The sequence below is a fragment of the Podarcis raffonei genome, chromosome 15, assembly GCF_027172205.1.
Source record: "Podarcis raffonei isolate rPodRaf1 chromosome 15, rPodRaf1.pri, whole genome shotgun sequence".
Classification (NCBI taxonomy): domain Eukaryota; kingdom Metazoa; phylum Chordata; class Lepidosauria; order Squamata; family Lacertidae; genus Podarcis; species Podarcis raffonei.
In genome coordinates, this window is record NC_070616.1 from 29,280,514 (window position 1) to 29,293,011 (window position 12,498).

The 12,498-nt window shown below is 53.3% G+C and overlaps 1 protein-coding gene across 4 annotated transcripts in view; it reads right to left on the reverse strand.

Annotated features, from left to right (window-relative positions):
* Nucleotides 1–659: 659 nt before the first annotated feature.
* PHLDB1 (pleckstrin homology like domain family B member 1) overlaps nt 660–12,498 on the reverse strand; it is a 44,521-nt gene continuing 32,682 nt past the window's right edge. For 3 of the 4 annotated variants that reach the window (XM_053366311.1, XM_053366310.1, XM_053366312.1), the window contains 14 exons: nt 10,368–10,469; nt 9,670–9,771; nt 9,208–9,351; nt 7,992–8,159; nt 7,770–7,880; nt 6,125–6,227; nt 5,584–5,878; nt 5,080–5,170; nt 4,177–4,323; nt 3,420–3,639; nt 2,591–2,676; nt 2,364–2,393; nt 1,797–1,835; nt 660–1,507 (listed from right to left, as the gene is read on the reverse strand). In XM_053366311.1, the coding sequence (XP_053222286.1) occupies nt 1,367–1,507; nt 1,797–1,835; nt 2,364–2,393; nt 2,591–2,676; nt 3,420–3,639; nt 4,177–4,323; nt 5,080–5,170; nt 5,584–5,878; nt 6,125–6,227; nt 7,770–7,880; nt 7,992–8,159; nt 9,208–9,351; nt 9,670–9,771; nt 10,368–10,469 (1,779 nt within the window). In that variant the 3' untranslated portion in view covers nt 660–1,366. The remainder of the gene's footprint in view (nt 1,508–1,796; nt 1,836–2,363; nt 2,394–2,590; nt 2,677–3,419; nt 3,640–4,176; nt 4,324–5,079; nt 5,171–5,583; nt 5,879–6,124; nt 6,228–7,769; nt 7,881–7,991; nt 8,160–9,207; nt 9,352–9,669; nt 9,772–10,367; nt 10,470–12,498) is intronic. The other variant, XM_053366313.1, reaches the window with a different exon arrangement.

A 12,498-nucleotide genomic window follows, 5' to 3' on the forward strand; every position in this document is an offset into this window, starting at 1 on the left:
AGGCTTGATGGCACTTACAGCGGTACCTCGGGTTACATACGCTTCAGGTTACAGACTCCGCTAACCCAGAAATAGTGCCTCGGGTTAAGAACTTTGCTTCAGGATGAGAACAGAAATCGCGCAGCAGCGGCACAGGGGCAGCGGGAGGCCCCATTAGCTAAAGTGGTGCTTCAGGTTAAGAACAGTTTCAGGTTAAGAATGGACCTCCGGAATGAATTAAGTACTTAACCTCAGGTACCACTGTACTGGTGTTGCCTCTGGCAGAAGCACCAGGCCTTAACGCAGCAGCCACTGTCCTGCCTGAGACTGTGCCTTTGCCACTGTGAGACCTTTGCTCTGCCCAAGAAAGGCAGTGGCACTAGTGCCTACCCTCGGTGCGATTCTGGCCAGCATCCCTCCAGGATTTGTTTAAACACAAGCAGACTTCAAACTTGTTTCTAATAATGCCCAAATCAATGCTGGGCATGGCTATGGCAACCAAGAGGGGGTAGAGCTTGGCTCTTAGGACAGGCCCTCCCTGCCCAGGGGACAGATGCAAACCTGCCACCCTTTAAGAACACTACATGATGCGCACGGTGGGTGAAGTTGGGGGGATGCTGCTGTTACCTCCTGGCGGTCCCCTTTACATGGAGGAAAAGAAGCAAATGTTCAGGCTCTAGTTACATAAAAGGTTTTATTGTCCTCCCCCCCCCCAACAGCAGCAACCTCAACAGCCCTGAGGCACAGGAGGAGAGCTGCTGTAGTTTTTTAAAGCAAGGTATAAAAGTGACCACCGAGGCAAAAGAAAAGAAATCCACCTCTTCTGGCCGAGGGTAGGATGGGAAGAGGACCAGGCTGAGCTGGATCCCACCTTCACCTGGCAGCAGGGAAGGTGTGGGGAGAGGTCTGCCTGCTCCCAGTACCCTACCCTGAGCCTTGGACTAGGCAAAGCCAGGGAGAACAGGTGTCAGATGCTACTCTCTCCCCCAACAAGGCACATGGTGGTAGGTGAAGCCCACCCTCCCCTGCGGTTTATAGGGCAGCTGGCGCAGGCCATGCCGCTAGTCCTCAGGAGGAAGAAAACTGGGCTAAGCGCCAGAAGGCACCTGTGTCTCCCCCAGCTGACTTCTGCTGCTACGTGGGCCCTGAGCGCTTTTTTACAGGAACTGAGCATGGGGCAGAGCTGGGCCTGCCCTCTGGGGTAGCGTGAGATCTTTGGCACAGGTGGCCCCACGAGGCTGCCCTCCTGCAGCTGCGGCAGTGATGGAGGCCTGGCAGGGCCTTGTCAGTCCAAGCGAGTCCGGCTGGTGTCTCTTCCTGCCTCCCTCGCAGAGGAAGAGGCAGCCAGGCCAGGGCTCACGGTGGCATCCTCTGGCCCTCCCCTCCATCAGTTCAGGAACTGCGTGTAGCCCTCGGCTCCTGTCACGATGACATCCATCCAAATGCGCATGGCCTCAGCCGATGGGGCCACCATGTAGTAGAGGCGGTCGTGAGTCTTGACGCAGAAGGTGAGGGCAGGGTTGGGGCTCTGCCGAGAGAAGAGACAGGCTCACCTGGCTGTGCAAGCTGCCCCTAGCTAGAAGGTCTCTCCCCTTTCCTCCAAAATTGGTTCCGTTAGCACTAAGGAAGTTGGAAAGAGATTCAGGGCAGCTAGAGGGTGTTAGGAAACCAGCTTGTGGAATGGAGAGATGCCATATCTACCCCCTGACCAAAAGTCACTGAACCCAGTTAGAGTAAGTAGAGGCTGCTTTTCCACAAACACCCCCCCATCTTGCCCCCCCACCCCCCAATGCACTGTAGGGAGCGTTGAGACCAACCTCTCCACTGAAGGGGGCAGGGAGAAAGTCGGCTAGGTGCTGGAAGAGAATAGAAAAACAGGAGAGAATTAAAGGCACCTTAGGAGGAGGAGGAGCTGGGCTTGAAGGCTGGGTGCAGCCACCAGGCATGGCTCAAGTTAGTAGCAGAAGCGCCCAAGGCCAGTTTGACTGCAGGATGAAACACGGCTGAGAGGAAGCTGGGCTGCGATTGCAGTCGGTGGCAGGGCCCTGTGAATGTTGCCCTCCAGCCTGCATCATTTTAGCTCAGATTTATTCTGTGTTCAGAGGACCCGAATTCTTCACCAGGGAATACCAGCCAGTGTCCAGCCTGCACACTTTTCAATGCCATTCTGACAGCCAGGAGGGTTGTTGTTAATTATTATTATTTTGAGAAGTCATGGCACGTTGTTAAATCCTGTCTCTCGCTCCGCACACAGGCAATGAGCTCAGGTTAAAATGCAGCCGAAACCCTCCAGTACAAGGAGGCCGGGTTAGTTCAAATGCTCAAGGCAGTGCAGCATTTAGGGGGAGCCACCAGGCATGCCTATAAAAGAGGATGGTACCTACACTGGCCAGGCTGAGAGAGAAGAATCCCTTCTGGAGGAGGAGAAAGAGAGAAAGAGAGAGAGAAAGAAAGGGGCAGAGAGAGAAGGGAAGTAAGAGTCTAAGAGGGAAGGAGGCTTGGCTGTATGGCTGCGTTAAATCCAGCAACACCCTGACTACCCGTCCAGCCCCCGCCCCCATGTGAAGTGGCTGCCCCCCAAAAGGGATCCTGTATCCCCTGCTTCACTCACCTTGGCTGCGCTGCGCAAGTGATCGTAATAAACCTCCTCAATGGCCTGGAAGTAGATGAGGCCCTTGAGCTTCGTCTCATGCTTGTCTGCATAGGATAGAGAAGAGGGAGTCAGCAGAGTGAGGCTAATTCTGGGCAGGAAAGAGAGGGCAGGGCTGTTACAAGAATTCTAAGGTCTCAGATATAGAATAGATGTTCATAAATGTACCAAACACACATACATAAGTATATAAACCACGTGTCTGAAATAGTACAGGAGAGCAATCCTGAAGCCATTTTGATTCTCTCAAATTGACCTAAAATATTTCTCTGCAAGGAGGAAAGAAATGATAAAAGCTTTCCAATGGTCTTTGGACTGTAGGGGCTCACACCTCCCTGCAAATACAGTCTGGCAAGTATCTGTTAAGCTGAGCAAACTATCAAAATGTGTAAGAGTTTCAGGAACTAAAGTGTTTACCATCTCAAAGGAATGACCAGGCTACCCATAAATTCCATTCAAGGAAGCATTATCCTGGCAGACAGGAGGGAAGCAACACTCTGCCTCCTGTGATGTATGTATGATATTTTGCGGGGTGGTTTTGGGCTACAGGGTGGGCAATTTCAAAATCTTTATAGGGGCTTGCGCACCATTCTTCAGGGTCTCTCCTACCTCTTTGCAAGGAGGGGAGGGAACTCCATTGCAACAGAAAAATAAAGATCTGCCTTGTCTTCTATGGATCTTGCCTCCATCCATTCATCTCTGACTAATCATGGACCTAGAGGACTAAGTCCCTTGGGGAGCTGGGCAGCAAAAGCCAAACCCCTTAATTTTTTAAAATAACAGGGCTTACCAGCATAGTAGGAGAGAGTGCGCCGCAGGCGGTCAAAAACGAACCATCGCTTCTTCCAGGACTTGATTTTACCCCCCATCTTGACCAGGTAGCCTTTGCACATCTTCTCAGAGAGGATGACGTGGCTGCAGGTGTCCACACTGTGGCCAGATGATTCAATGTGCGAACGCAGGTCGAAGTCCTCTTTGCGGATGGGCAGGTAGCGCGTCAGGGGGCGGGCCTGTGTGGGGCAGAGGGCAGTTCCCACGTCGGGCCCAGTGCAGCCTCCAGGGCTCCCAGCTCATGGGAGCCACACTGAAGGAGGAGCTGCATGCCAGAGCCAGGAGGGACCCCAAGTTTGTTCAGCGCAACCAGCTGCAATCCCCAAGCCTGTTTAGTTGGAAGCCAAATAATGCCCTCATTTCACACATTTTGCTTTTGCGCCTGATGACTGAGCGGGTCAGATCGTGCATGAACTTCATTCCATGTCAGCGAGTGGCAACAGTTCATTCAAAATGGTGGCACCCGGAGTAGGCCAGGCCCACGGAGGGAAGGAAGGGCTCAGCAGGGCTGGCTATGAAGAATCCTGGCAGGCTCCCCTCTTAAATGCTGGTTGTCCTTTCAGACCCCCCAGCCCCAGGAAGTTTCCCAAGCCCAGTGGGAGATGATTTACCGGGCAGCGAAGCAGCAGCCTCCCTGCCACCTGCCCTGCCTCTCCTAACTGGGACCAGAAGAATAGGAGCTGTGCTCAGCTCCTTGCCCCCATCCCATCCCATACCTGGGCAAACTGCTTTTCTCGCATCTTGACCTCCTTCTCGATGAGCTTCTGCCGCCGCGCCGTCTCATCCTGCAGACGCCGCTCCAGCTGCTCCCGCCTCCGCCGCTCGTCCTCCAGGGCCTGGCGCCGCAGCTCCATCTCTTGTTCCTGCAAGGGGCAACCCACATCAGCACCTTGCCCTGTGCCAGCCTGGGATGCCACCTGCCCACATGTATCCATACAGGGATGCAGAGAGTCAGACCCGTTGGACCATGTAGCTCAGGACTGCCTACACTGACTGGCAGCAGCTCTCCAAGGATTCAGGCAGGAGATTTTCCCCAGCTGTACCTGGAGATGCCGAGGATGCAATTGGGGACCTTTTGCTTGCAAAGCAGATCCTCTAGCACCAAGCTTTAGCCCTACCTAGTGAGCTCCTTTCTTTTTGACGTGTCTGCTGTAAGACTCCAGCGCTCACGGCTCAGAAGATGGTGTTTAATGGGAACATAAGTCGCCTTATGCCAGGTGAGATGACTGGTCCATTTAAGCTCAGTGCTGCCTACACTGACCAGCAGTGGCTCTCCAGGGATTCAGGCAGGGGACATTCCCAGCCCCACCTGGAGATGCCATCAAGCATTGAGCCTGGGACCTTCTGCACTACCAACGAGCTACAGGCTCCCTTCCCTTCTTGACTCTGCACCAACATTTTTCCCAATCAGCCCATGTGATTGGCATCAGCCAGAGGGAAACAATCCCTCACCTGCAAGCCTGCCAAGGGGGAAGGAACATCTTTAGTTGGTGGAGACCCAACATCCATGTGAAATGCAGAAGGGGCTGCAGTGCCCAACCAAGGGGAGGGAGAGTAGGGGGAATACAAGAGGCAAGGGGAGGTGGCTGGGATGTCTCAGCCCCCAGCTTTCCCCTTACCCGCGATTCCATCAGGCGCGACTTCTCCGCGTGGGCCTCCTTCAGCATCTTCTCCATCTCCTCGATCTTCCCTGCATCTGCCCCGCTGGCGCTGCAAGGCAAAGCCAGGCTGTCAGCGGCGAGCCATGCCAGTGGGCTTCTCTGCTACGGGGCAACACCCAGACTGGGCAGAGGCAACGCTCAAGAGCCATGCGAGAAATGGAGGAAATGGATGGATGGTGGTCGGAGGGAATACTCACTGCTTGCGGGGAGGGCCAGAGGGCAGCTCTGTTTCTGCCTCCCTGCAGGGAGCTCTGCCTTCAGAGCCCAGGAGAAGCCGATAGAGACATTTGGGGGGCAGGGGAATGGGGAGAGGGGAGTAGTAGGGGCAGAGAAGGCAGCCAAGCCCAGGGTTGCCTCTCGATCCACAAAAGAGGAAGAGAGTGTCCTCCTCCTTCCCTAAGCAGGGCAGGGGCTGAGCTGCTCTCCCGGGCCTCAGGGACGGCGGCTCTTGTCCCGCTGTACCTGGAGACGTTGTCCGGGGAGCAGGCGGAGTTGCCGCTCGTGGACAGGTTGGTGTCGAGGCTGTCGGAGCTCTCCAGGCTGAGGGTGTCGTAGGCACGCTCCCCGTCTTCGTTGGCGCGCAGGCCCAGGCCCCCCGGTGGGTGGTGATGGAGGATGGAGTGGTGGATGAGGGGGGAGTACGGAGAAGGGGGAAGGGGCTGCCCATGCAGGGCCTCCCACTGGGACTGAGCCTCGGCCGCCGCTTTCTGCTTCAGGTCGGCCAAGCGCCTCCGCTGCTCCTCAATCACCTGCTGGCCTGCAGAGATGCCCAGGACAAAAGCAGGCTGAGCGCCGGGGGCAGCAGCTCAGCGCCCTCCAACCAGTCCCTGAAGGCATTCCTACGCCAGGAAGACACCCACATGCCCCAATCTGGGGCAGAGATGCCCAAACCACCACCCCCTCCCAACACCAGACCAGCAAGCAATGGAGCTGGCTGGGCTGCAGACATTCTCCTGCCCCCCACCCCACCCCAAACCACTCTCTCCCGCTCCCCAGCACCCACCCTTTTGCTGAAGGGCCAGTTGGCGCTTGCTCTCGATATCCTGCAGGGTGCTGGCCAGATTCCGAGGGAGGCTGCCGGTGCCGTTTTGTGGGGACAGGGAGCTCTGCGGGAGAGAAGCAGTTTGGAAGCCAGACCTCTCAGTCCCAGCTGCCCCTAGAGCAGGGTGCTATGCTGTCAGGCTTCAGAGGAACCAACCCCACACGGTAGGTTGCCAGGAATGGATAAGACAAGGAAGTTCTTACCAATGCTTTTTATTCAATATTCACAGAGAGCAGATTAGAAATGCGGCTTCTTTGAGTAATGGTGTTGCTCCGAGTGAAACCCCACCCCCTCCGTCTCTCCCATTATGCGTCATCCCCACGGTGGATGAGCTGTGCCTTCCACCTCTGAGCTCTCTGCTCTCCTACTTTCAATGCCCACCAGGTTCTGGGAGAAGGGGGTCTGGAATACTTTCTAAATACACTGAGTATGTCAGCTGTCTCTCCCCTGGTGCTGCTGCTTCTTCCTCCTCCCCCTCTCCTATTATTTCCCAGCTTCCGCCTTCCATCTGCCCCTGTTGTAATTCTGAACTGTCATCTTCTTCTCTGGAAGGGTCAGGCTGGGGAAGCGGTTTCCATCATCTGCCCAGTCCCTGACAAATGCTCACTGACTGAGGAAGGGGTGCTGTGCTGCACTGATACCAGTTCCTCAGCTCCATAAGTCACATTGGCCAGATCTTTTTTTTTGGGGGGGGGGGAGGATGAAAGACAGGAGGGTTTTCTGGATACTCACTAGGCCCAGCTTGGGGTGCAAGTGGAATGAGGGACCTCAGGGGATGCAAGAGGGAGAAGGGCCTGAGTAAGGGGCTTAGGAGCAAATAAATAATAATAATAATAATAATAATAATAATAATAATAATAATAATAATTTATTTATACCCCTGTATGCAACAACAGCAGCAAGAATACTTATAGCAAAGCACTGGAAGACGCAAGATCTACCCACTCTGGAAGAATGGCAGACGAAGCTGATTGACTGTATGGGATTGGCAGAAATGACTGGCAGAATCCGCGACCAGGGAGAAGAGTCGGCAGAAGAAGATTGGAAGAAATTTAAGGACTATTTAAAGAAATACTGTAACATTACTGAACTTTGAAGGGAGTTGGGTTGAAATTAATGGTTTCTAGCTGTTATGGTAAAAGAATATGGAAGAAATGTTTTTTCTTTTTCTCTTGTTTTAATAAGGTTTAAGTTACAATAATCTAAGAAGCTGAATAGAAAATAAGGGGTTAATTAAGTGCGAAGTTGGGAGATCAGGATTTGCTGGATAAATAATTTGATCTAGAAAACAAGAAGGGGAGGTTCGAGGAAGTCAAAGGACGATGGTTTGGAAACTAGGTTTTGAAAATTATGTGTTTTTGATATTGTCTTTTTTTTGTGCTTTTTTTTCTCTTCTTTTTGTTTGCATAAAATGGAAAATTTTAATAAATATTTATAAAAAAATAATAATAATAATTTATTTATACCCCACCCATCTGGCTGGGTTTCCCCAGCCACTCTGGGCGGCTTCCAACAGAACACTAAAATACAATAACCTATTAAACATTAAAAGCTTCCCTAAACAGGGCTGCTGACGAGGCTCCCCCCACCCCCCACCCCACTGTACCTTGGGCGAGGGGCTGCGCCCCAGAGTGGCCACGTTGAGCTGCGAGGAAGAGCTGCCTCCTTTGGGCCAAGCCAAGCTGCTGGAGCCACCATCAATCTTGGAGCGATAGACCTGCAGGAGGGAAAGAGGTTTGGCAAAGAGGGTGTGGCTTGTGCCCACATGGGACGTGAGGGGGTTCCTCCACGGGGCACAGCAGCACTTCATCCGGGTACGGTTTGTTACCTGTCGTGGGTCTGGAGACGAGTGAGCTTTAGCAGGCAGAGGAGGAGGAGGAGGGGAGGAGGAGGAGAGACAAGCAGCAGGGGGGCCTGCTTCAGCCTCAAAGCCAGCTGGGAGGTCCTGGGCGAAAAGTGGCAGCCGCACTGCGCTCTCTGCCCACCACGGCTCTCTCTGAGGGTGACGGGCAGAGGGTGGTGGCGAAGGAGGGCAAGAGAGAGAGGAAGGAGACAGCGTGAAAGACTCGGACGGGCAGCTGGCCGAAAAGCAACAGCACGCAGGCCAGACAGTTGCCAGGCACCAGCCCCTGCCCAGCCTGCAAAGATCTGTGGGTCTGGCTCTCCTGCACCTTATTCTTCTAAAGGAGAATTCACTGAGTAGCAGGACACACCGTATTTTTCGCTCCATAAGACGCACCTGACCATAAGACGCACCTAGTTTTTAGAGGGGGAATCCAAGGGGAAAAAAGTTTTTAAAGGGAGCGCTGAGCAGAGCCTGTATGCATCCCAGGCTCTGCTCAGAACTCCCTTTCACAAGCCGCGTGGAGCATGTGTGCGGCACTTGCAGGCTTTTCCCCAGGAGGGAGAAGCCCCCAAGAGCTGCACACCCACACGGCTCGTGAAAGGGAGTGCAGCTCTTGGGGGCTTTTCTGGGAGGTGGAGGAAGGGACTGAGGGGCTGCCCTCTGTCCCTTCCCCCACCTCCCACAAAAGCCAGCAAGAGCCGTGCGCTCTTTAAAGGGTGTGCGGCTCTTGCGGGCTTTTCTACAAGGTGGGAGAAGCACAGCCCGTCAGTGACAGGCTGCCCTTCTCCCACCCTGTAGAAAAGCCCGCAAGAGCCGCGTGGAGTGTGTGTGGGGCTCTTGGGGGCTTTTCCCGCCTGCCTCCCACCTGCATTCGCTCCATAAGGCGCACATACATTTCCTCTTACTTTTTAGGAGGGTAAAAGTGCGTCTCATGGAGCGAAAAACACGGCAAGTATTCTAAATAAATACACTTCAAGGCCAAAATAATCCTCCCTCTCTCTCCCACTGCCCCCAACAGACAGACAGACAAACACACACACACACACACACACAGTTATAACTCAAGCCCCCCCCCCACTCCTCCACCCCTGCCCCAGTGCCTTGCCACGGTGTGCAGGGCAGCCCGCCTACCCCAAAGGAAGCGATGGAGGGAGGGAGAAGGTAGCAAGGGGGTGGGGGTTGCCGCAGAAGCACAAACCTGGGGGCAGCTGGAGGAGCAGAGCAGCGCCGCCGGCAGGGCAGAAGCAGCGGAGTCTGCCGCAGGGGGGCTGGGGGAGTGGGCAAGCCCTACAGCCGACCTGACGCTGCCCAGAATCACTGCCAGTTGGTCAGTTGTCACATACTGGGCAGGAAGGAAAAGGCAAAGAGTGAGAGGCAGGCTACAAGCAGTCTGGCAGTGCACAAAGCCAGAGGAGAATGCGGGGGGAGGAAGCTGAGGGGGAGGCATATGGGGAGAACACCAGCCTCCCCCACAGCAGTCTTTTAGTGGAGGAGGCTATGCTAGGGACTCCCCAAAGAGTGGGCTGAGCTAGAGTAGGCTGCTTGTTGGGAGCTAGCATGGAATATGGACTTACCCCCTTTCCCACCTGCCCCTAGACATCTCCCTTGGCTGCATGTACTGTTGCACCAGCCCCAGCAATGGGACCGGAAAGGCAGGTACCTCATAGGACAGTGGGGGCGCAGGTGAGGGGACGGCAGGTGCGGCGCTAGCATCTGGCCCACAGCCGCAAAATGGGAAAACGTCAGAAAGTCTCACGTACTCCTAGAAGCAGCCAGGCAGAGAGGAGGAGGAGGAGGAGGAGAATCAGAGAGGGATTGGGGCACTGAGCCAAGGGAGCAATGTCACACAAACACACACACACACACACACACACACACACACAAGCATGGCAACCTGGGAAGGGCCTAACCTGTGGCCTGTGGCCCACAGCAGTGCCAGGTGGCATCTACCTGCAAGAGCTACCCAGAGTAGAGCATCCTGCTCTGAGCTGTTACCCCTTGCCCAAGTGAGGCCATATTGTAAGTGCCTCTGCCAAACCCAGGAACACTGGTGCCCACTGCTCAATGCAGAGCAGTGTTCTTGGGATCCGTGGGGAGCAGACATCACACTAGCGAAGAGCAGGGAAAGTCAGCAGGCAGGAGTGTTTGTGTGCATGTGGGTTGGAGGGAAGAAGTGATGTATTCCAGAGTCAAGTCTGGGTTGAAACACCTGCCCACAGATCTAAGGCACGCTGCAAAGTCCAGCCACGGATGGGCACAGCCAAGCCAAGCAGGGAGGAGATGTTGCAGCGCATGCAACAAGCGGGGAAGCAGCTCAGAGGCAGGCATGCATGCAGACAGGCAGCCACATAGCATTACCTCTGTCCTCCCTGGATAGAGCTGGGCGGAGGAAGCAGTAGCTGCACAGAAGGGGCTTGCAGAAGCAGCCGCCTCCCCCAGCTCAGAGAAAGGAAGCGTCTCCTGCGAGGATGGGAACAGCGGTGAGGGAGCTGCAAGAACAGCAGGACGCACGGAAAGGGGGGGGCACGAGAGGAAGGTGGCGGGGTCTGTCCGTGGCAGTCGAACTACAGGAGAACCCTGAAAATGTCAGCTCATGTTGTGGGGGGAGGGCAGGGGGGAGGAAGGAAAGAGAACACGCATAGCCGTCCCGCCCTCCCCCTCTTCCTTTCTTCTTCTGTGATGGAACTCCTATTTGGGGACTTCCCTGGCTTTTCTGGCCCACGTAGGACCAGTCTGGACCATTGGCCTTGGTGAAGACTTGACATTTTAATCCCCCCAAAAAGTTTTTGATTGAGTTCCTACTGAAATGAGGCTGCATTTTAATGTTGTATTTTAATCTTGTTGTATTTCAATCAATTGTTTTATACTGGTGTTGGCCGCCCTGAGCCCGGTCTTGGCTGGGGAGGGCGGGGTATAAATAAAATAAAATAAAATAATAATAAAGGAACCCTCAGGCTGTTTGGGCAATTTATTCTCAGAGGCAACGCAGGGGCCGCAGAGAGGCCTTCTTCTGTTTCCTACCCCACTAAGTGCTCTTGTGCCTCATTGCCAGTACGAGAGGCCCCCGCCCTCAAGCTTCCCCAGAAGGGAAAAAGAAAGCAAGTCAGAGAAAGGAGGCTACTGCTGGGAGTCAGAAAATCATACAGGCAATAAAGAATACGGTTGCAGGGAGATTGTCGCCTGAATAAAAATGGGGAGGGAACATGTCTTTCAGGAGAGCCCCAGCAGCGTCCCCCCATGTGCACATTTTAAAGAGAAATAACCCCTGTAATATACAGGTGGTAATTATGCAACACTCGAAAGAACAAGACAGAGCTACAGAATAAAAGTGCAGGAGAGCGGCCCAGACAGGTGGTTTTCTAAATACTTTGGGCGGAACTGCTCAATGTCTTCTGGGAAGTTTCTGTTAAATGCACAAGGTGTACACTCCTTTAACTCCAGGATTAAGGGAGGGTCCTTGTCCTCAGGGCAGAGCAGCTGCATTGCATGCAGAAGGAACCAGGTTCCATCTCCAGCGACGTCTCCAGGTACAGGCTGGGAATGGACCCCACCTGGTATCCTGCAGAGCCACTTCAGTCAGTGCAGACAGTACTGACCTCAATGGATGCAATAGTCTGGCTCAATATAGCACACTTAGCTTATAAAACATGGGAATGTCATAGCTCTCATACAAAAATTGAATTCCATGTTAGTGGGAAATGTGGTCCAGACATGGAAGACCCTGCTAATAGAAATATTCCATGGATCACAGAAAGGAGTCTGCTAAACAGCAACAGATGTTTAGATCTGTTCAGAAAAGTCAACTAGGAAAAATATATTTTAGAAATGGGCTTGTGGAGTAAGATATTGGGATGGCACGCAGAAATGGGTTTAAGTATTGTGTGTGCGCACCTATGGGCCCTTTGCTGGATTCTATTGCCCTGCCTGCGTTTCCGAAAATTTAAAAGGAAGGAGGTTGCTGCGAATTCCATGCCTGTTTTTAATTATGGCTGCCCCCAAGTTAAATAAATTTTAGCTGACTAACAATAAAAGAGTCCCTCCCCTCCAGCTTGAGAAAGAGGGGAGAGGGAGGGGGGGCAGGATGCCCCTTCTAAGATAGCACCAACCACCTGCAGCTTTCATTTTTATCAGCAGTTCTGCAAAGCACTTAGATTAAAAATAACTGGCCTTTTTGTTGCCGAATCAGAATGCCTTTTTAGTTTATTTAAGTAGGATTTTTAATTTATTCATCAAAGTGATCAGTTCATGAAAAGTTGCAAACCTAAGACTATAAGAAGAGCCCTGCAGCAGCTGGACCAGTTCAAAGGGGCTGATCTAGTCCAGCATCCTGTTCTCACAGAGGCCGACAAAGATGTCTCCAAGCAGGGCATGAGGTGGTGCCATTTTAGGGGCTGAAACTTAATTTTTGCAAATTTATTCAATGAAGGGTCTTAAAAATATGTTTTTGGGTGTGAGGAATTCAAATCTGCTATTGTTTTCGTGACTGGAC